General features: G+C 41.3%; 2 protein-coding genes across 7 annotated transcripts; one reads left to right on the top strand and one right to left on the bottom strand.

The window, feature by feature from the left end:
• Positions 1 to 5,729, top strand: Gcnt3 (glucosaminyl (N-acetyl) transferase 3, mucin type). The gene is made up of 2 exons (XM_060384822.1): positions 1 to 206; positions 1,527 to 5,729. The coding sequence occupies exon 2, from the start codon at positions 1,581 to 1,583 to the stop codon at positions 2,874 to 2,876; it is 1,296 nt and encodes a 431-aa protein (XP_060240805.1). The 5' UTR covers positions 1 to 206; positions 1,527 to 1,580; the 3' UTR covers positions 2,877 to 5,729.
• Gtf2a2 (general transcription factor IIA subunit 2) lies at positions 4,823 to 26,706 on the bottom strand. 6 transcript variants are annotated; one of them, XM_021634383.2, is made up of 5 exons: positions 26,419 to 26,706; positions 22,391 to 22,535; positions 21,297 to 21,401; positions 17,124 to 17,250; positions 4,823 to 6,319 (listed from the first exon to the last, which is right to left on the bottom strand). In XM_021634383.2, the coding sequence occupies exons 2-5, from the start codon at positions 22,460 to 22,462 to the stop codon at positions 6,264 to 6,266; spliced, it is 360 nt and encodes a 119-aa protein (XP_021490058.1). In that variant the 5' UTR covers positions 22,463 to 22,535; positions 26,419 to 26,706; the 3' UTR covers positions 4,823 to 6,263. The 6 variants fall into 6 exon arrangements, with proteins under 6 accessions (XP_021490058.1, XP_021490056.1, XP_021490057.1 ...); XM_021634381.2 differs by having other exon boundaries at positions 22,391 to 22,509; positions 26,419 to 26,563; XM_021634382.2 differs by lacking the exon at positions 26,419 to 26,706 and adding an exon at positions 26,059 to 26,352 and having other exon boundaries at positions 22,391 to 22,509.
• Between the last annotated feature and the right edge of the window lie 327 nt (positions 26,707 to 27,033).

Raw genomic sequence — 27,033 nt, forward strand, 5'->3', positions numbered from 1 at the left:
CACCTGCTGCTCTCTCCTTTGCATAGGTTTAAGCGGAGCCCTGGTTAGCTCCTTGGACTCTTGTGAACATCAGCAAGTATATTCTGGGAGGTAAGAGGCAAGGACTGTCATGCTAATTTTTACCTCCATAGAAGCAAACTAGCCTTCACCTCACAGACTCACAACATTGGAGGAAACTTCCCCAAGCAGCCGGGAAGCTAGCAAAGGTGAGAGCTTCCTTCATTTTCCCTCTTCTTAAATCTTACTCCTCAAGTTATTGCTGAGGAGGATACAATTTTATGTTCACAAGAAAAAAAAAAAAAAAAAAAAAAGGGAAGGACCAGAGGAAAAGAACCTACTGAAAGGATGCGTTGTGTATACTTGTGTGTGTGTGTGTTTGTGTGTGTGTGTGTGTGTGTGTGTGTGTGTGTTTCTTCCTTTGTAAATCTGGTTTTCTTTGGTGGTATTCAGCACCTTGTGTTGTATTTAAAAGATAGGTGTGGTTTGTGGACTGAGCAGCAGGCTAATAGATAAAAAGGCAAATGGAGAGAAATCTCTAGTCTTCCAACGTGTGGTATTTAAGAAGAACTCAGCTTCTGTTTTTCTCTCACAAAAGAGTCTAGTGATGACTAGTTGGTTGTGAGGAGTAAATGGGAGAGCGTAAAGGAATAATCCTAGTTCACAGACGATAGCAATGCCCCACGCACACAATCATGCTCACCGCTGCGCAGAGACAGATTTTAAACTAGATGTAGGATTTGACTGACTGCTGTTAATTTTTGGATAATGTTGAATTGCTTCATCTTTCTTTCTTTTTCTTCTTCCTTTTTTTAATTTTTATTTTTACTTGTTGTTGTTGTTATTTGAGACAGGGTCTCTCTATGTAAACCAGGCTGGACTAAATTCCCTATGTTGATAGGTTGGCCTTAAACTCAGAAGACTGCCTGCCTCTGCCTCTCCTGAGTCCTAAGTAAAGGTGGATGCTAACATGCCCAGCTATTTAATGTCTCTTTAAGGACATTTTAAAATGAAAGGTTAGCCAGATATAAGATCTGAGTTTTGAATGACATTGGTCTTAAGAAGAGTCTTAATACAAAGATTAACAAATAGAAGCAAGAAATCTTGCTTCCTTTTTAAATCTAGAGTCGATGCTGGAGTCAATTTCATGAATTTTGTTTCCAGGCTGAGAAATTCCTAGGCTCCAGATAAAAGTTCTGACCAGGGCAGCAAGGGCCAGGAAGAAGGAAAAGGGATGAAGGGTGGGAACTTCCTCCCGCTAATTGCACCTTTAACTCAGAGAGTCCAGCTCTGGGCTTCCCTCTCTCCTGAAGTAAGGGTGGAACCGCCCGGTGGCAGTCTGGCCAGCAGCTTTATAGGGCAGTTTTAAGTCTCCCTCAGCAAGCCTGGTGGACGGGCTCCTTGCCTGATCTTCACTAAGCTATTTCTCCAGAGAAGAGGTCTCTTCTGCTGTCGGTTTGGAGTAGAACTTGACATTCCTGGGAACATGTTTAGTTAGTTTATAATCAGAGGCTCTTTGTTCTGTTCAGAGAGTCTACCCCGCTTCTCTGCTGGGCGAGGCTGGATGGTCCCCACCCCTGAAGATGATTTCATGGAGGAAGCTCTGTTGGCGTTATCATGTGTGGACCCTGGGATGCTACATGCTGCTGGCCGTCATTGCCCTGAAGCTGTCCCTCAGACTGAGGTGTCTGGACTCTGAGGAATATCAAAGCCAGTACTGCAGGGATTTCCTGTACAAGACCCTGAAGCTGCCAGCAAAGAGGTCCATCAACTGTTCAGGGGTCACTCGAGGGGAGCAGACAGCGGTGATCCAGGCTCTGCTGAATAACCTGGAGATTAAGAGGAAACGGCAGCCCTTCACAGAGGCCGACTACCTTAGCATGACGGCTGACTGTGAGCACTTCAAAATCCAGAGGAAGTTCATACAGTTCCCACTGAGCAAAGAAGAGGCCGACTTCCCCATTGCGTACTCCATGGTGGTTCATGAGAAGATCGAGAACTTTGAAAGGCTGCTGCGAGCTGTGTACACCCCTCAGAACATATACTGTGTTCATGTGGACCAGAAGTCTCCAGAAATCTTCAAGCAGGCAGTCAGGGCCATTGCCTCATGCTTCCCGAATGTCTTCTTAGCTAGTAAGTTGGTATCAGTGGTGTATGCTTCCTGGTCCAGGGTGCAGGCTGACCTGAACTGCATGGAAGACTTGATCCAGAGCCCCGTGCCATGGAAATACCTCCTGAACACCTGCGGGACAGACTTTCCCATCAAGACCAATGCTGAGATGGTCCAGGCCCTCAAGCTATTGAATGGGCAGAACAGTATGGAGTCAGAGGTACCGCCTGCACACAAAACATCCCGCTGGAAATATCACTATGAGGTGAGAGGCGCATTGTACATAACCGGCAAGAGGAAGACCCCTCCCCCAAATAACATGACCATGTTCACTGGGAACGCCTACATGGTGGCCTCTCGGGACTTCATTGAACATGTATTAAGCGACTCCAAAGCCCAACAACTGATCGAATGGGTAAAAGACACCTATAGTCCTGATGAGCACCTTTGGGCCACCCTCCAGCGTGCCTCATGGATGCCTGGATCAGCTCCCTTGCACCCCAAGTTTGACCTCTCAGACATGAGATCTATTGCGAGGCTAACCAAGTGGCAGGACCACGAGGGAGACATCGAGGCCGGGGCGCCTTACGCACCGTGCTCAGGGATGCACCAGCGGGCTATCTGTATTTATGGGTCTGGAGACCTGCACTGGATACTTCAGAACCACCACCTCTTGGCCAACAAGTTTGACCCAAAGGTGGATGATAATGTTCTTCAGTGTCTAGAAGAATATTTACGTTACAAGGCCATCTACGGGACTGAACTGTGAGACACCCTGGAAGACAATTGCTACCTGTGTGGCAGGGAGATGCCAGGACCTACTGGGGCAATGCGGGGTGGGCATCCGGGGATCTGTCTTTTAGGATGCGGGGGCTGCTATTGAAGAGTGGGTGAGTAGATCCCTACCCCTTGTGAGCTGCTGCTGGTGAATGTGGCTAGTCTCTGGTTCTTAACCCAGCAGCCCCTCTTTGGCACCCTCACAGGGTAAGAACAAGAAATACTGTTATTTGGGAGAATAGGGAGGGGACATGTGACTCTAGATTCTGGCTGAAGGCTTCCTGTCAGGTTCTCCCAGAGACTCTGTTTAAATACCCCTGGGACTGGTCACAAGAGGGGAACTTTAGTGGAAAAAGGCCTTCCTTTTTGTATAGTTAATTTAAAATAAATAGCTTCCAAACCAAAGTCCTACCCCTACAGTGTTGTCTATGGGCCCAGAAGTAATCTACACAGATGAACTGTATAAGGTTTGTATGTTGGACAGTTAGTCTCTAGTGCTGGCAAGAAAATCTCCAGGCAAGCTGTGTAGATGGCAAACTGAATTACAGAGCTAATGCTCTCATTACTGAAAGCCTTCCTAGTTTTGTTTACCTTGGTAGATTCTGAGTTTTCCACAAGGGGAAGGGACAGAGTGATTTAACTAGTTTGCTGAGTATGTGCTTAGGAGAAAAGTATGGAAGCTTCCTGGCCAAAGCTTCCGATCCTGTACCAGCAACCGTTTCACTGGACTCATTTTGGTAGGGGTGGAGGCAGCACTGCTAATAATTAGGCTGGGGAGTGAAAGTAAACTCTGTATTGCTAACCCAAGATGCCTGAGACTTCTGTGTTTAAACCTCTTGAATCAAAGCTTCATTTCATTATGTGATATCAGGCTCACTATTTGTGACTCTGTAGATGGTACATTTCCCTGTGGGGACACATTAATGTGTGTAAATGTGTATGTATAAATGCTAAAATATGCAAATTTACAGGCACACATTCCCCATTGAAATTGCTTCCCCTCTGAAGACCCAGAGCTAGTTGTTGGCCAGTATGCATTCTATTCTGTAATGAGCAAGGGGCATAAAAACTATAGGCAGAACCTTTGAATATGGCTCAGCAGACTGTGTAAACCTCCCAGAAGAAGGATTTATGTACAGATTAACTTTGTGTAATTTGAATGAAGCTTCCATCAACATGTTTTAATTTTAACATGTTTCATTTCAAGTCTTGGTCCATTTAAGGCTTTCTCTCTACAGTCAACTTTTACTTTAGCCTATATCCCTTTAACGGTTAGTGTGTGATTGAAATTTCTTTTTTTCCCCTTTGGTTTCAATACAGGGTTTCTCTGTATAGCTCAGCTGTCCTGGAACTCACTCTGTAGACCAGGCTGGCTTCAAACTCACAGAGATCCACCTGCCTCTGCCTCCCCAGTGCTGAAATTAAAGGGGCGCACCACCATGCCCCATGAAATTTCTATTTCAAAGTGAGCAACTTCTTTTCTTCCTCCTCCTCCTCTTCTTCTTCAGATTGGCCTCCCTGAACCTGAATAATGGGCATTATTGTCACCACAAACTTACCCAATGCTGCAATATTTAGCAGCATTAGCTAAATGCTCTTTAGCTCTTGCCCCCAGTCTTACCTCAGAGGTGACTGTGTCATGCCTGTTGCCAACAGCAGTAACTGTTCCTGGCCCTTCCCTGAGGAGGAAGAGGGGCTGCTGCCCCATGGTATGTATGTAGAAACACCTCCACAAGATTCATATTCTGAGAAAAGAAGCTGGGTCCTTGGCTTCATGGTCAAGTTTCCCTAAAAGCTTTCACATGAACTGAGCTTTAGTCTTTCACAGAAATATATTCAAGCTATTAGTCTGTATACCTGTGATTTTTTTTTTTTTTTTTTTTTTGGAAACACATATCTAGAATTTTCCAAACATTACAATTTTCTCTAGAAAACAAGTCAGGTGGATAAAAGTGGTTTATTTGTTTGAATAGCACGAGGCCACCAAATCAGAAGGCTCAAACTTCACCTTGTTTGTTTAGTGTACTTTCAAGGTCACATGGGTAAGCCAGCACATCTGTTGATTTTTCCTTCTTGAGTCTTATCTGTTTCTTTAGCCTTTCTCTGGAAAGAAGAAGCCTCATAAATGAATTCAGCTGTTATGTTTACATCACCTTCCAAGGCTTAAGTTTCCTCCTCATTTTGATGTGTGGCCATCATTGAGTTGTATTGTAATAACTGTGTTTTTGTTGCATGTGCTGTTCATTCTATTTGTTATTGGTTTAGTGAAAGTTTATTAGAGAAGAAAAAGCAGTTGCTAACTTTGGGACATATAATTTAGTTGGAGAAGTTATTTAAGCCGTTTAAAAATGGAGAGACTAATACTTTGCCTGCCTTAAAGTTCCTTCCCTGACCAACCAGAGATCTACCCTCATGTATTCTGCTTGGTCATTATTGCAAAGGTAGACTCAGTTATGAAACTGAAAAGCTTCAGCAAAGGACACTGTTATCAGAACAAAACACAGCCTACAGATGGGGAAAGGATCTTCACCAATATCTGACAGAGGGCTAATATCCAGAATATATAAAGAACTAAAGAAGTAAAAAGGCAACAAATCAATTAATCCAATTCAAAAATGGGGTACAGAGCTTAACAGAGAATTCTCAATAGAGGATTATCAAATGGCAGAGAAACACTTAAAGAAATGCTCAAAGTTCTTAGTAATCAGGGAAACACAAATCAAAACGAACAGGAGCTCCACAAGGAGAGCAACAGAACCAAAACATCTGGGCACATACTCCAAACAAGGACCATTTACAAATCTTGATGTACTGAAAACCAATAAAATAACTCATTCCACACATATGAACTGAGTTCTTGCTGCTTAACACACATTGTTATTGAATATTTTTTATTACACTTATACATTTGTCCATAGAGGGAGGGGTGACAGGGGGCATACATGAAATGGGTTGGGTGTGGTGCAGAGGACTGTTTTCTGTAGTAGGCTGTCTCCTTCTACCATGTGGGTCCCAGGACGGAACTCAGGTTACTTGGCTTTGTGGCAAGACCTGCTTAGCCACCCTGCTGGCCCCGTGCATTGTTATTGACACTGGAAATGTAATAGTCAACAAAATGTGAAAATCCCGACACTCACATTATTCATTATTAAAAGTGCCAAGCACTAGAGAGAAACTGGAGACCTTGGGAAATAGGGTGCAGTGGTGTGAGGATGTTTTACATTTTACAGGATGGTCAAGGAGGCCTTCAGTGAAAACATCGCTTTCTAGTGTCTGAAAGAAGCAAGGGAACAATTCATGGAGATTAATGAAAGAAGAACATTCTAGGCCAAGAGGAGAGACTTGCAAGGTCTTTCAGCAAGAATGCACATGCCAAGTTTCAGAACATCAGGGAAGCTAGTTTGCACGGAATGGAGAGGAAGACCAGTTGGATACCTAATAAAGAAAAGAGATTTATCAGTTTAGCAATTGATCAGCCCCAGCAATTTGGTCTCTGGTGAGTGTCTTCAGGCTGCATCAGATCGTGGTAGATAGTATCATGGTGGGAACACGGAGGGAGAGATCAGATTGGTGAGGTAGGAAGACAGAGCAAGGGGTAGCAGCCATTCTTGGTTTTTTATAACAAGCCTCTTGAAAGGCTTAGCAGTGCTCTCTGTTATAAGATTCTACCTACCACAGCATCTACTACCTGTTACATCACCACACTGGGGACCAACCCTGCAACATGCAAACAAATGAGTGACACACTCAAACCACAGCAAGATGTCAAAGAAGTAAACACAGAACAGACCCCCCCCCCCCATCCCCTGACACATTCTGGCATGCTCAAAAAAACAGGCAAGGAGGATGAGAAAGCTACAGAAGGAAGCAGAAAGACTTTAGCATGTACACTGAAAGGGAAACCAGTAAGGGTGCTGCTATTCTGAGTCCAGAGGGGAAGGTGTTTCTGGAAAGAGGGAGTTGATGACTGCACCCAAACATGCTGAGAATAACAAGGTGACTGTGATGATTAGTTCTATTTGCTGACTTCCTAGAATATCCCAAGAGCATCACTGAGGGACTGTGGATATTGGGTTGGGTTGTGGGTATGTCTGTGGGAGTTAACTCAGTTAAGTGATGTGGGAAGACCCTGTCTAGTGTAGCTGGTACTATTCGCAGAGCAGGAAGCTCTGAGACATGTAAAAGTGCAGAGATTTCTGGACTCCCAAAACTCAGGAGGCAAGGGCAGGGAGATGTCTGTGAGTTTGAGGGTAGCCTGGACTACATAGCAAGTGCCAGGCCAGCTGGGCAACACAGTGGGTTGGGGGTAGCAGGTGAAGAAACTGAGTGCTAAGCAACCAAGCATGTGCACATTCATGCTTTCTGCTTGTTTGTGGATGTGATGTCAGAAGCTGAAGTTCATCCTAGTGATAGACCGTAACCTAGAATTGTAGACCTAATAAGCTTTTTCTCCTTCAAATTGTTCTTTTTTTTGGGGGGGGGGGGTGTCAGGATAATTTTTCACAGCAACAGAAATGAGACTAGGACAGTGTGGATGGATGAAGAAGCAAAATGGATTCCAAGAGTATAGATGAATGACTTGAAGAATTGTGTTTTAAGCCGAGAGAGAGAGGAGGAGGATCCTCCATTCACTGAAGTTGTCTTGACATTTAGAAACGTGTTCATGTGTTTCTGTGTCGATGTGGAAGATCCAATTATAGCAAAAATATGGGAATAGTGGAGAGGCGTGCCAGAGTGACAGGGATGAGGAAGAGAGGGATGGCTAGCCAACAGGATGAAAGCTTTATGGTAACTGGAGGTTTGGGCAGCTGCCTCTGGTAGGACTGAGGGCAAAGTGGAAAGATTCAGCGGTGGGGAGATGGGTGGATGTGGTGGCATTAGTGGACCCCACCTCCTGCCTCTTCGACACTGGCAGCCTCCCTTGGTTACTCCCGACCCCACTTTCTTGAGATGGAGTAATGTGTGTGTTGGAGCTCATACTGAGGTTCTCATGCTTGCCAGGTAGCACTTTACCGGCTTGAGCCCTCTTCCTCGCCCCCTCTCATTAACACACCATCTGAGGCATAATATACCATAGAAAGTACAAAATGCCCATATATATGGCTTCAGAAGAGTTACAGAGCAAACACCCCTGTGTTAAGTAGAGCCCAGATCCTGGAACATTAATGACTAGCATCCCCGGGTACTTCTGTGCCATTTCCGTCATGAAATCACGACACCACTTCACTTTCCTGTCAACAGAGTACATGGGTACTAACTGCTTTACAGTCTCCTCAACACATCCAATATTCTGCCTGCCACAGCCAGAGGAGACCACAAGAGGGTGTCAGATGCCCTGAAGCTGGAGTTAAAGGTGGTTGTGAGCCACCTGATATGGGTGCTGGGAACCAAAATCAACATGCTACAGGCTCCTGTGCCTTTTGTAAAGTAAAAAACACCTTGCCGACCCACATTCCCAGGCATATTCCCTTCACCTGTATACTAAAAAAAAAAAAAAGAATGGATTACCAAAATCATTTTATCCTGGAGTCCCCTAGAATGTAACAGGAGCAGAGAGCAAGCAGGTATGTACAGTAGCCTTATACTTGTGCTATGAATGTAATGCGTTTGGAGAATAAGCAAGCCCTAAGCAGTGTAGGCTAAATGCTGTAGATTGCAGTTGCTGGTGCTTGAAAATCTTTTCCAAAGCTTGGAAACAGAGCTCATTGGGTAGAGCACTCCCTTAGGGTGCATGAAATCCTGGGGTGGATCCCCGGGATCATATGAACCAGGTGTAGTGGTGCACCCTTGCTGCTTGGGAGGTGGAGGCAGAAAGGTCAGTTCAAAGTCATTTTCCACTATGTGTCTGGTTTGAGACTAGCTTAGGTTATATGAGACTGTAAAAAAAAATGTTGAAACAATATAGTTTAATTCCCATTGTGGATTTCATTTTCTTACTACTATTTCAACAACTATCAATTCATGGTCAGTTTTAATATCCACTCCTCACCCTTTTTGCTTTCTGAAATGGTAGACACCAATTAAAAAATTTTTTTCTTTTTAGTAGTAAGATCCTCTGTTAATCCAAGAGGTCTCATTTCATTCATACAGTATGTTCCTTGGTGAGTAGCAGCAGGGATTTAAAGTGCTTCCATAATTAGCAATGCCACACAAAGATAGCTGGGATATTTTCATGCATTCATTTTTAGCTGTTGAGGTTTCATGGTCAGTTTTCTTCCCGACTGAATTTGGGGTTGTAAAAGCAGACTTCTATCAGGGCCTCACTTTTTTCATACACTCGAATGAGGAGTCTGGATCCACCAGCCTTGAACGTTTCTGATCTGTGAACCGCATCTGTGACCAGGACCTGGCATCTTGTCCAGTATGTCCTGATTAAGGGCAGCATGTTAACTAACTGAACTTCAGGCTCTGCTGAGTTTTCATGAAAGATTCCCTTATCTGGGTTCTCTCATTCCTGTAATTATTCTCCTAAATCTAATTTAAGATCTTCTCTGAATACTGCTTTAAAAATAAAAATCCTTTTTGAACATTTTACTTTGTCCTTTGTATTTCTTATCCACAAAGGCAATTAAATGGTTTGAGGATGAGCTGGGTATGCAGGGGCTGGGGAGATGATGGCTCAGAAAGGACCAAATTTTGGATGGAGGCAGATAGATACAGGGAGGCTGGGCAAAATGGAGAGGTTAAGGTTCAGTGAGACTCCGTTTCAAGGGAAGATGGTGGACAGTGCTAGAGTAGGCCATTTGAGCTCCTCCGGCCTCCTCACAAACATGCACTAGAGTACACACACACACACACACACACACATCCAACATACACACATATACATACCTCAACATACACACAAACATATCCACACACCAAATGTATGGTGATGTGCACCTGTAATCCCAGCATCTAGATGGCAGAGGCAAGACACCTGATCTAGACAGCGAGCTTCAGGCCAGCCAGGGATCTACTACCTACACAGGGACATAGATCTTCCCTCAAAGCATAAAGTAAAAAATAATAAAATAAATAAAAATTTTAAAAAGCCAGCCAAGTGACTAAGAATTTCTATGCCCAGATCTCAAGGCCTCCTGTAATCTACACTGATTCTCCTGGGTGTACAAAAATGAAGTGCTTTCAATTTCCCTTTGACATGTATTCTGATCATAACAAATCCACATTTCCTCATTATGCTGCAAATGGTTTCCTTAGTTCTTATATACACATATTTATACAAACATATAAGTATATATATGCCTATGTATATTTAGTTTCTCATATATCTATACATTTATGATTTTCAGAAATTTAGTGTGAATGATAAATTGTGAACACTATGATTAAGGGCTGTTAAGAGAAGAAGTATTTACCATTGTGGTGGTTTGAGTGAAAGTAGCCCCCATAGGTTCATATACTTGAATGCTTAGTTGGTGGAACTGTTTGGGAAGAAACAGGAGGTGTGGCCAGGCCCAGGGTCGCGCCCATCTCTCTGCCTGCTGCCTGAATTAGAACATAAACCTCTCAGGTATTGCTCCAATGTCATACCTATCTGGTCCCTCCCATGGTGGTCCTGGACTCACCCTCTGAAACTGTAAATATGTTCCCAACTACCTGTTTTCTTTATTTCTTTCATTTTTTTAAAGAGTTACCTTGACCGTTGCTCTTTAGAGCAATAGAATAGTAACTAAGACACCACCTCAAACTGACTCAAGGTAGAGGAGACCACAAATACCAACCAATCACTCAGCTGTTATTAAAACCACGGAAAAGTCAATTCTTTGTCTATTGTTTTGGATCTTAAATAACATGCATCTGGATAACTCCCTGATCTCAGAAGGCACAGCTTTCTTTATCTCCTGAAAGTAGATGAGCTAGTTGTTTCCCTCTTGTGTACTGATAGCCTAGAGTCTGCTCTTGAGGTGTAGGCTCTTGTGTGACCCTTTCCTTTAATTCCAGGAGAACCCCTATGAACACTATGGGGAGATTCAATACTCCAAGGCTGGCACTATGACTCTGCAGCTAAAAGCACGTGTTGGCAAGCCTGAGAGCATTGTTTGATCTCTACATTGATACACATTGTGGAAGAAAACAGGCTTCCACAAGTTGTCCTCTGACCTTCACATGTGACTTCATAGGTGACCTCCACACCAAATAATCAGAAATGTAGTAACAAAAGTTACACTACAGAGCAAGTGTTGGTCACATGATGTATAGTCTATGAAAACAGTTATAACTAATGTATATCTGCCAAGGCCACCCAAGAATTCCAACTGGTGAAATGCAGAACTCATGTTGGGCATTCCATTCTGGTTAGCTGCCCATTTAGTGACCTGAAATTATTCTATCAAAGGCCAGTACTCAGCTTCTGTGCAAAACCCTAAGTACAGATGATATCATCTTACACAGTTTTGAAGAGAAATCTGGGTTGAACTACACCATTCACATTTCTAGCCTCTGTGCTGCCTTACAAGAAGCTATGAAACAATTAGTAAAGGCCCAAGAAGACCTCAGTAGGTAAAGTGCTTGTTGCCTAATAAGCACGAGGACCCATTTGATCCCAAAATCCACTTAAAAAGCCAGATGTGGGAAAGTACCCCTGTAATCTCTCAATACTAGATAAGTAGAGACAGGAGGAACCCCAGAACCTGCTGGCCACCCAGTCTGTCCTACATGGTCTCAGGTCCCAGTGAGAGCCTTATTTATTTATTTTCAAATATGGGTGTTGTTCACTCAGGAGCGAAGGCTATTTTTAATATATTTATGAAAAGCTATTTTTGTTGAACACTTCCGCCAATTTAGTATCTCTTGGCAGAGGGAAAATAATGAGCCTTTCGCTATGGAGGGACTTTCTCAGTTCTTCTCAAACAAAAGGATTTTCTTGAGACTTTTCTTCTTCCTCTCTGCATGAAATGTAATGCTGTGTGAGTGTATGTATTAACCAAAGGCCAGAGGCGTCCTCAGTTCATTTTTGAGATACTGCCTTACTGAACACGGAGCTTGCTACTTTGGTGAGACTGGCTGGTCAGCAAGTCCCAGGAATTCTGTCTCTGCCTGCCCAAGAGCTGGGATTGCAGGAGCACACAGAGGGGCTTTAGTATGGGTTCTGAGGGCCCAAACTTTTTTCATTTCCAGCAAAAGCAATTTACTTACTGAGCCATCTCTTCAGAGTTGCACAAGTGCAAGCAGAAGTTTACTTAGTAAAGCAAGCACTCCAAAAATTGGGGTAGGCTGTCCCAAAGGGGAACAGCAGTTTCTGCATTGAGAATTTTCAAGTTGTATGAAACACTTAAGGAGCGCATATTCATGAATATGCACAAATCACAGTGAGTCAGGGTCTACTCTCTCATGATCCCCTAGAAAAGCCCACAAAGGTAATGTGTCAAAACCATGATGTAGGGAGCAGGCAAGATAGATGACTCAGTCACAAAAGCCTAACCACTTATATTCAATTTCTAGACTCCACATAAAGAGAGGAGAACGGACATCCTAAGTTTGTCCTCTGCCCTCCACATGCAGGTATGGCACACATCTGTCCTTGAGTTCCAATTACAAACACAATAATAATAGTCTTTAAAAAAGAAAAAAACTGTAAATTTCAGTAGAGATGAAGTCTTTTTAGGATGTGACTCTTTTGTTTGGTCACATATGCTACTTTAGTTTTGTTAAAGCAGAAATCGCCCACCTGCAGCCTTAAGAATGTTTAACCAAAGATCATGTCAGCAATGTAGCTACCAGAGACACAAGTGCAGCTCTGTTGGCAACCTATCTGCTTTCTGAGACCGTTGAAGGTCCCATCTCTGATCTCTGGACAAAATGGCAGTCTTGGCTATTGTCCCAGTCAAAACAATAGCATTAAAACAAAGCAAAACAAAACAACTCAAAACCAACTCTGATGCCTTATGATGAAAGTCGGGGCCAAGGTTTTACATCAGCTTGTCAGGCTGTACTAACAGGAACAGCCTTGGCTACCTTCTACGTCTCTTTCCCCAGCTCTGCTGATTCTAATTTTCATCCTGATGTGTTAGCTCAAGTGTCAAACTGCAGATGAAATGGGGCTGCCCACAGCATGGAGAGGGCAGATACTCACTTTTACTAAGTGATAAGAAAGGGCTACATGTATACATGAGGTCTATCCCTCAATCACCTGGTGCCTGACTTCTCAACAGTGTCTGAACAGCCATGCTCTTAATTGTGTTTTCCTAGTTTGACATAGGACAGTTTTTCAAGTACACAAAGATGTAGAAACAGATGTCATATATTTGTACTAGGACTTTAGCAAAAGATTTGTATTTTGCCTGCATGTATGTATGTCCACCACATGCACGTGTAGAGTCCTCAGAAGTTGAGGGTGTTACATCCCCTGGAACTGGAGTTACAGGCAGCTGTTAGGTACATGTGGGTGCTGGGAACCAAGCCCAGGTCCTCTGCAAGAACAAGTGCTCTTAACTGTGGAGACATCTCTCCAGCCCGAGGATTTTATATAAAAATCAGAATCCCAGTAATTGGTAAGATGTAGACCATTTAAAAATGTATGAATACTGATAAGGGCACGGTCAAAAATAAGTGACATGTCATTCAGGAATGCTGTTTGGAGCAGGGCCTTGATTCTGCTATACTATCTATCTAAAGTGCACCTCATTCTCAACTCAGGTTGCTCACATTCATAATAGTCTTTGACTTGGTTCTTAGAAAAAAAAGTGTGTGTGTGTGTGAGAGAGAGAGAGAGAGAGAGAGACTTTCTTAGTAAAAGTCCATCCATATTGAGGTCTGCATTGGTATTTTCAACTGATAAAATTACAATTGACAAAGTGAACAAGATTTTATTGAAGGACACATTTCTTAAGTTTATCTCCTCACCAAACAGCTGCATCAATTATTACTCAAAACAAGTTTTAAAACAAGTTTATTGAAGAATATTCTTATGAAGGCAACCACTTTTGATTTGTCATTTCTTTATGCTGTGTACTAAAGGTCATATAAGAGAACAGAGTCACATGCTTCTCTCTGTGGGACCCTTGGCTAGTGAATACAGCACAGTGTTGTCATTTGTGCACCGTGAGAATAAATTAAAAAAAAAAAGTCTCTTCTGTTTCTCTTCAAAAAGCGATGAGAATACCAGAAGGTGGCTAAAAAGCCTCCTTTTTCTACTCATTCCGCAGTATTGGAGCCAGTATCTAGAAACAGGAAAGAGATCAATTCAAGGAGCAAATTCTAAACATCAGTACTTTAGGAACATCTAGGATAAGGACTAGAAGTGCTGTGTGGGAGGAGGAGGAAGAGGAGAGGGGCACTCTGGAAAGGCCCTGTCAAGGTCAAGAGCTTCCTTCCCAAGGCAGAGGTAAGATACAGCCTAAACCTCTAGGTGTCTGCTGTGGGCTAACATAAACAGCTTTTCTGGGCCACATCCTGCTGGGAAATACAGAAACTTCTGGCTCTGGCTATTGCCCTTTCCTCTGCTACTCTATTGGGAACACAGACTAATTTTTGGATGCTAGTTTTTAGAACTAGCATTATTTTATATTAACAACTGATTTATTCAAAATCACCAAAGAATGGAATTTCTTTATTAACAGAACCTAATTTTTAAAGGCCAAACTGTGTTTTATCCATGTCTATGATTTCATTTTTCCTGTAGATACAGAAAAGATGGAACTCACCACAACCATTTCTTAAGCATTCAAATCTCTGTTAAGAATCACTTACTATGGTTTCCTTCAAATGAGGGCAGCTCTCCAGGGACCACTTAACTGAAGTAGACAGGTAATTTGCTACTTCTTACTATCTGAGGTTGGAAAACAGTCTTGTGACTTTAAAGAAGGACAGCACCAAGGACTACCAGGCAGAAGCTCCTGTTAATAACACACTTAGCCACAACACAGGGGTCTCTCTGCTATTAAGGTTGCTCAGAGGTTTTTGCTTTTTTGGTTCAAATGACTGAATCTGACCCTCTACTAGTCACATCTATTCTGCTCAACTACAGTAGCCACTGGTTAACCATGCAGCTGCTTACGATTTATCTAGTTCAACTAGCTAATGACATGTAATAAGATGAAAGTTTTTAGCTGCCCTACTCACATTTTAAGTGCTCAAGGGCCATGCTTGACTACTAAGGACTTCAGACACAAAACATTTTCATCATTACACAAATTCTCAACAGTACTGGTGCTCATCACTGGCTCTTTCCCCCAGAGCTAGGGATTGAACCTAAGGCCTCATACATGCTTAGCCCTCTATCAATGTGCTATCTCCAGCTCTCTTTTTACTCTTTTAGACAGGATTTCTTTAAGTTGCTCAGGCTGGCCTTGAGCTCACTCTATAACCTAGGCAAGCCTTAAAGTTATCTCTGTTTCAGCTTCCCAAATAATGTAGATTACAGTTCTGTGGCACCTGGCCCATTTATAGCAATTCATTAAAAAATATCTAGGAACTATAAATTAATGCACATATTCTATGGTCTAGTAAACACTTAGAAGCTCAGAGTCGTCTGGCATGTTGGCACACGCCTTTAATCCCAGCACTTGGGAGGCAGAGGCAATTGGATTTCTGTGAGTTCAAAGTCAGCCTGGTCTACAAAGCCAGTCTAGGACAGCCAGGACTCTGTTACATAGCATAAATCCTGTCTCAAAAAACCAAAACCAAAACAACAATAATAATAATAATAATAATAAACAAAAAGAAGAAAAAAGAAAAAAGCCCAAGTTATAAGAACTTCATTTCAAAATGTTATCTTGTAGTACAAGAAACAGTACCTTTATAGAAATGGAAAACAAAAGGTGACCCAAATGTACTTTATCCCTAGCAAAAACAAAAGCTCCTAAGTATCTGCTGGTCACACTAAGAAGTCTCTAGGACTATGGCTGTGGACTTCTAGTTAGCTTTCTGATGAGTAGTCAGCGTAATGGTACTAATTTCTTAAGACTTTTTGACATCTGGAAGACTTTTAAAACACAGGCCTGAATGAGTGTGGTGGCACACGTTTTTAATCTCAGCACTCAGGAGGCAGAGACATGCAGATCTGTGAGTCTGAGGCCAACCTGGTCTACATGGTGAGTTCCAGGACAGACAAGGTTACACAGAAAAACCCTGTCTTGAAATATAAAAATCAGTCAATAAAGGGCTGAAAATTTATGTAGCCATCAGAAATCAGAATAAAAATAATAATCTATGTGGAAAATGATGTATGTCTAAACATGCCTCTATGCACAGATGTGTTACTATAAAAATACATCCCTAAGACTTGAAAGGCTTTACTTTTGAAGGTGAACAGTTATCTGTAGAGGTGGATTATACACGGAGCTTTTCTGTATTCTCTACATTTCTTCAAATTATTTCTTTGAAAATCCAGGAAGCAGAGGCAGGTGAATCTCTGAGTCTGAGGACAGCCTCGTTTATATAGTGAGTTCTAGGCTAGTCAGGCCTCAGAGATCCTGTCTCAAAAAAACAAAAACAAAACAAACAAAATCCACAAGAAAAGGGGGTATTAATGTCTATACTTCTCTTTCCCTTGCTTCACAGAACTCCCCTTCCTGGAATGTGGCAGTCTTTTACACTTCAGAGACTAGTACTTTAAACACAAACTGTTCAGACTATAAATTAAAGTAAATACACAATAAAACACAGTGCTGGGACAAGACAGTATTTGAGTGCAAATATAGTAAGTACAAGGCCTTAGGTTCTACTCAGAATAAACAAAAGGATCTAACTAGTCACGAGCACAGGGTAGAGATGCGCCACTGTAAAAATGTCTAAGGACCTGAAGAAACTTCTAGGTCTGCTGTGGAAAACTCTCTTGCATAAATGGAACAAGTCAGAGTAATGGGTATCTCTCATTATAACTGCAAGGTTCATGAGTAGTTTAAACCAGCTTTAAAATAATTAGCTTGTGTAGGGTACCCAGCAACAAGGAAATCTTGAGATAAATTGTCAATGTTACATTGCTTTTTTAGAAAGGTGGCAGGGAGAAGCCTAATGACTACTTCAAATAAGTGACTTAACAAAAGGAAATTTAGTAATTAGGTTATTTTCTTTGCACATGAATCTAATCTGTGTTAAGGATCTAGGAGTCACCTGAGCATACAGATATAAAGGTCAGTAAGAGTATAGATGTAGAATCTAGAAGCTAGGTTTTTATCTGAGGGTTGATCACCTAACCACTTTCCCCTGAAGCTTTCAGACAGACCAATATAATTAAAGAGTAGGAAAAAAAAATTTCAACAAGTTTTGCTTTCACAGTAATTAGGTAAGCACTTACTTTTACCATCACAGGCTACAATTTTCACTTTATCCACTTTAATAAGTTCTGTCACCTCTCTGAATTCAACATCATTCAATACAAAAGTCCAAACATTATCGCAGAATCTGTATGTATTTAGAGAGCCCTTTAAAACAAAACATTAAGAAATGCCATGAGAAGCCATTGTTTCCCCCTCATGCTTTATTTCAAAGTAAATCCAAAGAACTTTGCTACGAAGTATATAGCTGCTAAAACAATATGCTTAATACTTAGCTTAATTTATTTAATTGATTTATTAATTCTATCTACTTAAAACAGCAAGAGAAAACCTGGATAAGTTAGCTCAGGGAAGACTTTAGCCAACTATTTTTAGCACTCTTAAAACCTGCAAATTACTTACCTGAAATGAAAAGCTCTATGAAAGCTTTAATTTGTATGTCTACTGCCCTCTCATGGATAAATTATGAAAGTGCATTAGCTGTCTCTTGAGAAATGGTCTGTACACAGAGCCCTGGCTATCCTGGAACTCGCTATTGTAGACCAAGAAGTTCTGGAACTGTCTACTTCTTCCTCCTGACTGCTGGGATTAAAGATGTGCATCTCTGCACTCTTCTGAATTGATTAAAAAAAGATTTATTTTTACATATGCATGCATGCATGTATTTGGTGCATGCATGCATATGTAAAATGTTTATGTTTAATACATTTGTGCAGATGCCTGTGATGGCTGGTGAGGCAGTCTGACCTGGACCTGGAGTCAGAGGTAGTTGTGTGCCATCTGATATGGGTGCTGCGAACCAAACCCACAATTTCTGCAAGAGCAATAAGTTTCCTTAGCTACTAAACTCTCTCCACCCTTCACATTTGACTTTTGTCTTTTGAGACAGGATTTTACTATGTAGTCTTGATTGTCCTGGAACTCAATATGTAGACCAGACTGTCCTCCAATTCAAGAGATCTGCCTCCTGAGTGCTGGAGTTAAACACATGCACCCAGCTCCATTTGAACTTTTTACAAATATTTAAAGCTCCCTATTTCACTGTGTGTTCATTCTCTAAACATGTACAAAAGCAGAGATCCCTTATATTTATCCAATCCTGTGACTGGCTCGGAAGCATCACTGTTAGTTATTAAGAATACTTTTAAATCAGCTTTTTCTGAAACTCTTCTGTCACTCAAACCCAAAAAATTCAAAATTACCATTTTTCTCTCTCCATTCCACCATATTCATAGCCATTAAGTCCTGTCAGATGTACCTTTTAAAGTCTTCCCATTTCTAGCCATCCCTTGTTAGAACTACAGTAAAGCTACTCTGACCATTCTGATTCATCTGTCTAGGAGGCATGATCTTTTGCTTCTGGTCTCATGTCCCTGTAACCCATCCTTCATGTCAACACAAAAGGGCAAATGGAACTGAGTGGGTCCCGAGATTAACAGCCCTTCATTGACCTCCTAATAACATTAGCATGAGGTGTGAACTTGCTGGGGTCCTATGGTTTCTCTGAGGTCTCCTTCATGTTAGCATCTCCTAAAGCACTGTTTTCTGGAACTTCCTAGCCTATTCCAAGTATCATCTTCCTTTCCACAGTACCACCACTCCTTTAGCTGACTGAATCATCCTTCAGGACTCAAGCCTTACCTTGTGAGCGCAACCTTTTGTCCTCCATACCTGCTCTATTTCCACTGACCCAAGCAACATTCTCCCAACACTGTTAACATATATTTTTTTAAAGGTCTGCTTGCTAAACTATGCCGGTAGCAGAGAATTTGCTTTCTGCTGTAGTCTGAGTCCTACAGAATCTAGCACACAGTAATTATTTGTCTACTAAGTTCATGAACTACAATTCATTTATAGTTATCAGCTTTTTAAATCATCCTTATATTTAGATTCAATCAGTTTTCACCAATATGGATACTATAGGAATAATTTTAAGATTTTTTTTTCGGTTTAAATATTTTGTGCTGAATTTCACATTTGAATGTATGCATGCATGCATGCATGCATAATATATATTAGGTTTTGATTCTATTTTGCTGGTGTTTAACCTAGTACTTTTTCATACTTAAAATACTTCCTTTTATGTCCAGTGATATGTTTCTGCTTCTAGAGAAAAATCTAAACCAAAAAGGATTTTTTTTTTAATTCAAAGAGTCAGTTGCATAGGACAGTGAACCTTTACATATATATAATTTTTGCACATATATAATTTTTACTTAATTCTTGTATTTCATTTCAGTATCTAGTACCTTAAAATCCACTTTAAGTTATTTGCCACTTATTTTTTACCATTTACTAATATTTAAACAACTCAAGCTTTAGGCCTTATACTCAGGGACTGTTTCTTGTAATCTCCCACTGAATAGTATCACTTACACAGAATTCACATAAGGATATGAAACCAAAAGTTAGCTTATAAGTTATGTAAGATCACTCTATTCCTTAAATGGTGGACCTATCTTACTGGTAGCAAAAATCACTATATATAAAAATACCTATTAATATGCTATCAAGCAATGTGACTTGAAAGTTAAGTAGTGGAGTATATCATCTCTCTGCTATATGGTACACCAAGCTAAACAGAATGTTTTTTGCACATATAGTTTGCTGTAATCCAAGGGCAAGGAATGAAAGCCCAGGCTGTAGCAGTAGCAACAGGAAAAGAAAAAGTAAACTGGAAAATTAAGACCTGAACAGGGCCAAGTCATTACAATCACAACTCTTGGAAAATTGACAGACTCACTATGCATGAGAAACACAAGCATCCAGTTAACTTCTGCCAAAGAGACCCACACTAGACATTTCTAACAGCAATTAGCAGACTATCAGGTCTAGTGAGCCTTACTGCCTCTGATACGCAGCCCACCTAATCTTCTAAATGGCCAACACTTATGCAGTTTAACACAGATCAATTTAAAATAAAGTTGAAATTTCAAACTGGGCAGATTCCTTCTGACAAAGAAGGACTCTGTCAGAACCACTACTGTTAAAAATCCAAGAATCCACTTGCATAGGACAGTGTACTTTTTTTGTACTCTTAGAGATGTAACACCCTTTTCTTTTTTTTCCTTCTTCTTTGACTCAGTTTCTCTGTGTGGCCCTGGCTGTCCAGGAACTGGTCTGTAGGCCAGGGTGGACTTCAGAGGCACAGACAGAGATCTGCTAGCGTTTGCCTCCTCAGTGCTAGGATTAAAGTGTGTGCCATCACGCCTGGCTGGTATCTTTGACTATTTGCACCTGTTATTTTTAAGCATGTAAACTGATAGACATTAAAATATAAGTCAAAGGGGGACCTCAGTGATCTTTGCATTTCCAGTACCTAGAACGTCTATTACCTAACAGGCACTTAAATGCTTAAAAAAAACAAAAACAAAAACAAAAACATTCTTTTGTATTTTGTCAACAAAACATTCACCTTGCCTCAACACTGAGGTTTTCTTAAATGTTAAGTAACTCACAGATTCTTTTCCTGTATTGATCTTTATATGTTTAAATTTACTTAAATAATTTTAATTTACTTTAATTTAAATATAAATAAATCTTTATATATTTAAATTTATTTCTATAGCATGGTTGTATCTTGCAATATAACATAAGATATCAGAGAAATATAACAAGGTAACAGCAAATATAATTATCCACAATGTATTTCTACCAGCATGACATGATAAACTATTTTGCCACATCTTACAATGAGTTCTGAACCTCAAATCACCACAACATTGTGGTATTTGTGGTATTTTTTCAAAGCAGAGATGACTTAAAAGACGCACAGTTCCCAAAGCAGACTTTTTAAGTCAAGCTATCTAAGGGTAGATGGGAGGCAACATAAAGATTCTACAAATAGCCGACCTTTCCTGCAAGGATAGTTTGAAAAATATAACTGAACATAAGAATTACTCTGCCACTTACCTTCCATCTTGCAGCTAATGCTTTAAGACCTTTAAAACTTCAGTAATTCTCCAGGGAGGAAAAAGTGAAACATACACAGGAAGATTTGTGAAACAATGAAACTAAAAGCAATTCTGTATCACATGGAGTGGATGAACTTAGCACAACTGCGTATCATTCAATTATTATACAACAAATTCTGAAACCAGACTAGCCAACTCTTTCTGCTATGATGAGTTAGGCCCAGGTAGGCTCTCAGAGTTAACTGATGTGGACTGCCAGACACAGGAAAATATCCTTACCCTGAAATTGACTCTGTTCCTGACTCTCTGAGCCAGTGCTGAATTTATAGCTTTATCAAACTGCAGTAGAACTTGAAGGGCAAGCTGGGGGGTGATCTGTTGAGACTGAGAAAAAAATGAAGATCATAAATTTGCTAATGGAAGAACATGAAAAACAAAATAAATAAAGTACACTAATTATAATCTAAAAGTTAATGTAAGTTACCCAGAACTTCTGAAGTAGAAGTCCTTACTCTCCTGTGTTCTACTTGAAGATGAAGCAAAACCTGAAAATAACTACAGTATCTTGACAAGAAAAAGAAATCTTCGGTGAGTCAGCAAAGGCAGCAAAAACTCTTGCTATTCCTTTAGTGGCCGGACAAAGTATTCAAGAAATGGAAATGGAAACCAAGTTTTCTTTCTTTTTTTTCAAGACAGGGTTTCTCTGTGTAGCCCTGGCTGTCCTGGAACTCAATTTGTAGACCAGGCTGGCCTCAAACTCACAGAGATTTACCTGCTCTGCCTCCCGAGTGCTGGCTAAGTTTTTTTTCTTAATAAAAGAAATGAGACCTATGTATAAAGAAAACAAAAACAAAAACAAAACAAAAAAAAACCCAACCAAACAAACAAAGCAAATCTTACCGGTCTGCCAAAACAGACAGAGCCAAGCAATCCCAGAAGGTGGGGATAAGGACAGGAAGACCAGGCGCTCTAGGTCATTTTTTAACTACAGAGCATTCAATGACAGCCTGGACCCTGTCTCAAAAAACTAAAGCAGCCCCACTCCTATAATTCTCTCCAGATGCCAAGAGAACATGAACAGAAGTATTTAATATTTTCTTAGTTGTGTGATTTAAGTAAGATTAATTCTTCTAAAACTAAAATAGAAATTCAATTTCTGACTCGAATCTCAAAAGGCTTTATTATATTGGACAGAATTATTTTTAAAGTGATAGAATATGCCTTTCTTCTAAATTTGAGATGAGAAGACTACTTTCCAGAATAATTTCTATAGTTTATCAATAAACATCAGAAGGAAAACCCATTTATTTTTAAAAATTTTAATAAAAAAATTTGAAGACTTATATAGATGACGTTTAATGTTTGGTCCCCACCTGTATGAGCTCATCAAGGCTCTCTTGAAGACTGTTCCCCAAAGTCGTATTTCTGTATAACTGATATGCCATGGCTTAAAAGGAAGCAATTAATTTTTCTTCAGGCTTGCATTGATGTCCTACAAATTTAATATAAAAGACCAACCTGTAACAATATAAGTTATACATAATAGTGTACTTCATGCATTCTAAATGGAACTATTAGAACTCAATTAAAAATTACTCTATTATTTTATAATTTCAAAAAATTGTTCAAAGCTGACTTTTCTTATTTTAGTACTAGTATTTATCTTCTTAATTCAGTATGCTGACATATTCATTAAAATGTGCATCTTTATTTTTTCCACAGGTTACCCTTAGTTTAGAATTTTCCACATAGCACACACTCTACCTGCTGTCACTTAGGGCCGTGACATCTACATTTGGGCCCTTTATCTTTCTGTTTTCTTAAAATTCCAATAGAGTTCCCACTAAAAGGCTGGCACTGTGATAGGAAACAGAGACAATAAGATGGATACAGATGAACTCCTGGTCCTAAAACCTCCATCTACAATGGGTAATGGACATATAAAAAGGTTCAATTTGGTGTAAAAAGAAATAACACATTGTATCATTTAGGTAGCTTGTGGACTAGGTTGGCTTAGAAAAGCTTCCCACTCTTTAAAGGAGGAAAGCCATTCTAGGATGGCAGAGGAGGGTAAGAAAAGCCACAGAAGTATGAAAGTGTAAGGTCTGTGGAAATCTGTGAGTAGAGAGTAGCAGCAGGTGAGGCTGAGCGGAGGACAGGATGGGTTTGCTCCACAAGATTAACTACAGGCAACAAAAAGCCCTTGATACAACACTTCAGGTAAGAAAGGCAGAAAATCCTGCTCATGGGACCTGAAAAGGGACACAGGAACAGAGACTTAACAATGCTTATTGACTTCATAGTACTTAATAGTCCAGAGATGGACAGGAGGAGACATATTCAAACAATCACTATTAGATAAGACTTGGCGAGGTTGGAGAGATGGCTCAGCAGTTAAGAGCACTGGTTGCTCTTCCAGAGGGCCCAGGTTCAAATCTAAGCCAACCACAGGGCAGCTCACAATTGTTCGTAATTCCAGTTCCAGGGGATCCAACACCGTCAACAGAGAAATACATGCAAGGCAGGCAAAACAGCAATGCACATAAAATAAAAGTCTTAAAAACAAAGAACTTTCTGAATCCTTAAAAAGCTCCCCTCTAGGGAGGAGAGGTACAGATGAAACTTGGCAAAAATAGTGACCAGCCATCTTCATATTACACTTGGTCAGCAATTGACCCAATAGATCATTCTGTGATCTTGAGACATTCCTTTAGCTTTTGGGGTGACACTCTCAGTTCTTTCCTTCCAGCTCATGGAATTACTGTATTTCCTATTTTCTTTGACAATTCTTCCTCAGCTCCCTGACTCCCACCTCCTGAATTACTGGCTTTCCCCCTTAGTTATTCCATCTATGTGTTAATGACTATGAAACTTGAATCTCATGCCCTCAAACCTATCTCTGCACTTATATGTAAAATGGTCTATTCTACACTGAAAAAAATTATCAAAGAGCTGAGACATCTCTCCCCCAGTGAAAAGTGACCTCTTGCAGAGGACCCAGGTTGAGTTCTGAGGTACCCATATCAGTCAGATCACAATTGGCTGTAACTCTAGCTCCAGGGAATCCCATGTTCTCTGCTGGCCTCCATCAACACCCACATACATTTGCACGCGCTCTCTCTCTCACACACACACATACAAACACAGACAAAGTTTCAGTCCTATCAATAACTAAGGTTGACACATATATGGTACTGTGTCTTCATCTACCAGACTAGATGCTACATGAAGACAAGGGAAATCTAGTTCAGCTATGTATGTGCTATTCAGAATGTAGTATGTAGTACGGATTCAAAAAAGTATTTATTAGCCAGGCATGGTGGCACATACCTTTAATCCCAACACTTGGAGGGCAGAGGCAGGTGGAGCTTTCTAAGTGTGAGGCCAGCCTGGTCTATAAAGCAAGTCCAGGACAGCCAGTGTATTTACACAGAGAAACTCTGTCTTGAAAACCCAAATTAAATATATATTCAATCAATCTATATCTCTATATATTGAAAAAACATGGTGGCATGCCAAAGCACTAATATAAAACATTAGACATATATTTATGTAGGGGTACATTTTCACTTTACTGATGAAATTAAAGTAATGAAAACTAGAATCTCACAAGCACAGCCACCTATTTACCTTATCTACCTTCTATCAGGCCCTTTTCCCTAGTATACTTAAAAATACTGTCTAACAATTCAGTTCCTTCTTCCTTCATCATCAAAATTTCACTTTCTTCTATCATTTCTATCAGCAAACAAACCTGTAGCTCCTTCTCCCACTGTGGGTAGAAAAACACCAATCACCTCTCAAATCCATTTGCCCTGCCAACTACAGTCTATTTTGTTTGGTAAGTTACTTGGATTCACTGTTCCCACTCTTCGTCTACCCCCCACAAACTCACACCAAGCTTTGGGCTGTCATGAAACAGATGCTGAGGCGGCTCTTCACTGGACTGGAGCATCTGACACAACTGACTTCTTACGTTACAAGATCTGTTCGGTAATTCACTGTTGCGGTCGTCTTCTTAGAGTCACTGGCTCATCCTGCTGATTAACCCCCTTCTCTGCGTAGCCCTGGTTTGTCTGAAACTCAGAGATCTGTTTACCTCTGCCTCATGGGTCCTGGGATTAAGGGTGTGTGCCACAACGTCTGGCCCTCCCTACTCTTTACAATCACTAGACAGTCTTTGACTGTCTACTATTTTCTTTCTACGTACATTTATGAAGTGTAAGCATTCATTCATATGGCTTTAAACGTTAGCTGGTGATTCCTAAATTCATGTCCTCCTAAATATTCTCAGTTCTGGAACCAAGCTATTCAAAGTCTCTAGTTGTCCTTTGTATCTCAGTTGAAGCAACACTATACTTCTATGGGCTTTAGGCAAGGCCTTTGAAACTACTTTCAAAGTCATGTAAACCACAAAGGCTCACGTAAACCAACCTCAAAATGGATCCAAAATCCAATCATTTCTCAAAATCATTATTTCCTGTGCTAAGCCACTATTACAAGTCATTTGGATCATCGAAAGGTGTCCCGATTTCCTTTATTCTACATTTGGGTTAGAACAAGCCTTTTTCTTTCACAGCTTTCATCAGTCTTAACAATCTGGCCACCCTTTATGTCTGGTCTTAATCCCTTTCACTCCCAATTTCCCTGAGTATGACAAGCATGTTTCTTCTGCCTTTGTGATGGCAGTGATTTCTGCCTAAAATGTTCTTGCTCAAATCATTAACTTAAAACTCATCTTCGCTCAGACAGCTCCCATGCAATTACGCCTAAACTGACCACCACCCTAAGAGCTCCCACATCCACTATGGAACTTCTCTAAATCCTGTAGCCGGCTCCAATTTTTTGATGGCACCATCTGCCAACACATTACATAACACTTATATTTATTTTCTGCATAAAATGTAAGGTTCACGAGGGCATGGATCTTTATGTTTTGTTCACTGACCTAACCTGCGGGGCAAGAACAGTATCTGACCCTCGACTGGAGGCAAACACGCATGTGTGGAGAAGGGGCAAAAAAGGTCAGGGAGATACAAACTTTAAAACGGGCCAGGAGGGAGCTATGTCACGCTCCATCTGACATCTAAGCATTATTTGGAAAACAGCTAGGAGCGACTTCAACGCCTGCGGAAACTAGTCGCCTCGGCCATCTCCAATCTTTTAAGGTGGCGGCAGATGCAGGACTGCGGAGTCCCCTCCTCACTGTGGAGCTGAAGCGGAAGCGCTGAAAGTAGGTGTCCGGTCTCTGACGCGGGTTCCCCAGGCGCGGCCTGGGGAGAGCGGGAAGGCGCTGCTCCTGAGCGGCCGCGGCTGCCTGGGGACGGCTTCCGGCGGGCACAGTGCTTGGTACTGCCCGCCCCGCCCCGGCCTCCCCGCTCCCGGCCCCGCCGCCGCCTACCTGAGGGAGGGCGCTTCCGCCGCGGCGGTAGCAGAGCCGGGTAGGGAGCCCGCCGCGACCAGCTCCTCAGCCGCGGAAACCACAGCGCTGAGCCAGTGACCCGGAAGTGCTCGCGCGACCCGGAGGTGACGCCACGAGAGATACCAGCGGCCCCTACCGCTGTTTCCGAGAAAGGGCGTGGCCTCCTCCCCGCTCGGGCGGAAGAAGCCGCTGAGCAGCAGTCCTGCCAGCCAGTTTGTGGGACTGCAGTTTAGCACAGCGAGCCGTTGGTGGTTCATAATCCTTTTCATTTGGAAGATCTGCTGCATAAACTCCGTACCTAATACAGAAGCAAACACGTGGATATTCTGAATTCCAGACTCTCAGATTCCTTTTGGTATCAGCTCGGTGCTTGGTTTTCAGTTTTCAGAACTGCGGTTATGTGCACAACAAATGGCCAATGAGTACCTGAATTTTGACTATGGAGTTAATGCCAAAACCTGAGCTCTGGGAACGAAACAGGTTCTCTTTCGTGCCATGCTGTAGGTTCTCCTTTGTAGCCTTTTAAAATCATATCCTTGCATCCCAGGCTAGTTAAACTAATTTTATGCTATGAAATACAAGTCTGATTAAAGT

This window comes from Meriones unguiculatus, chromosome 6, assembly GCF_030254825.1.
Source record: "Meriones unguiculatus strain TT.TT164.6M chromosome 6, Bangor_MerUng_6.1, whole genome shotgun sequence".
NCBI classification, from domain to species: domain Eukaryota; kingdom Metazoa; phylum Chordata; class Mammalia; order Rodentia; family Muridae; genus Meriones; species Meriones unguiculatus.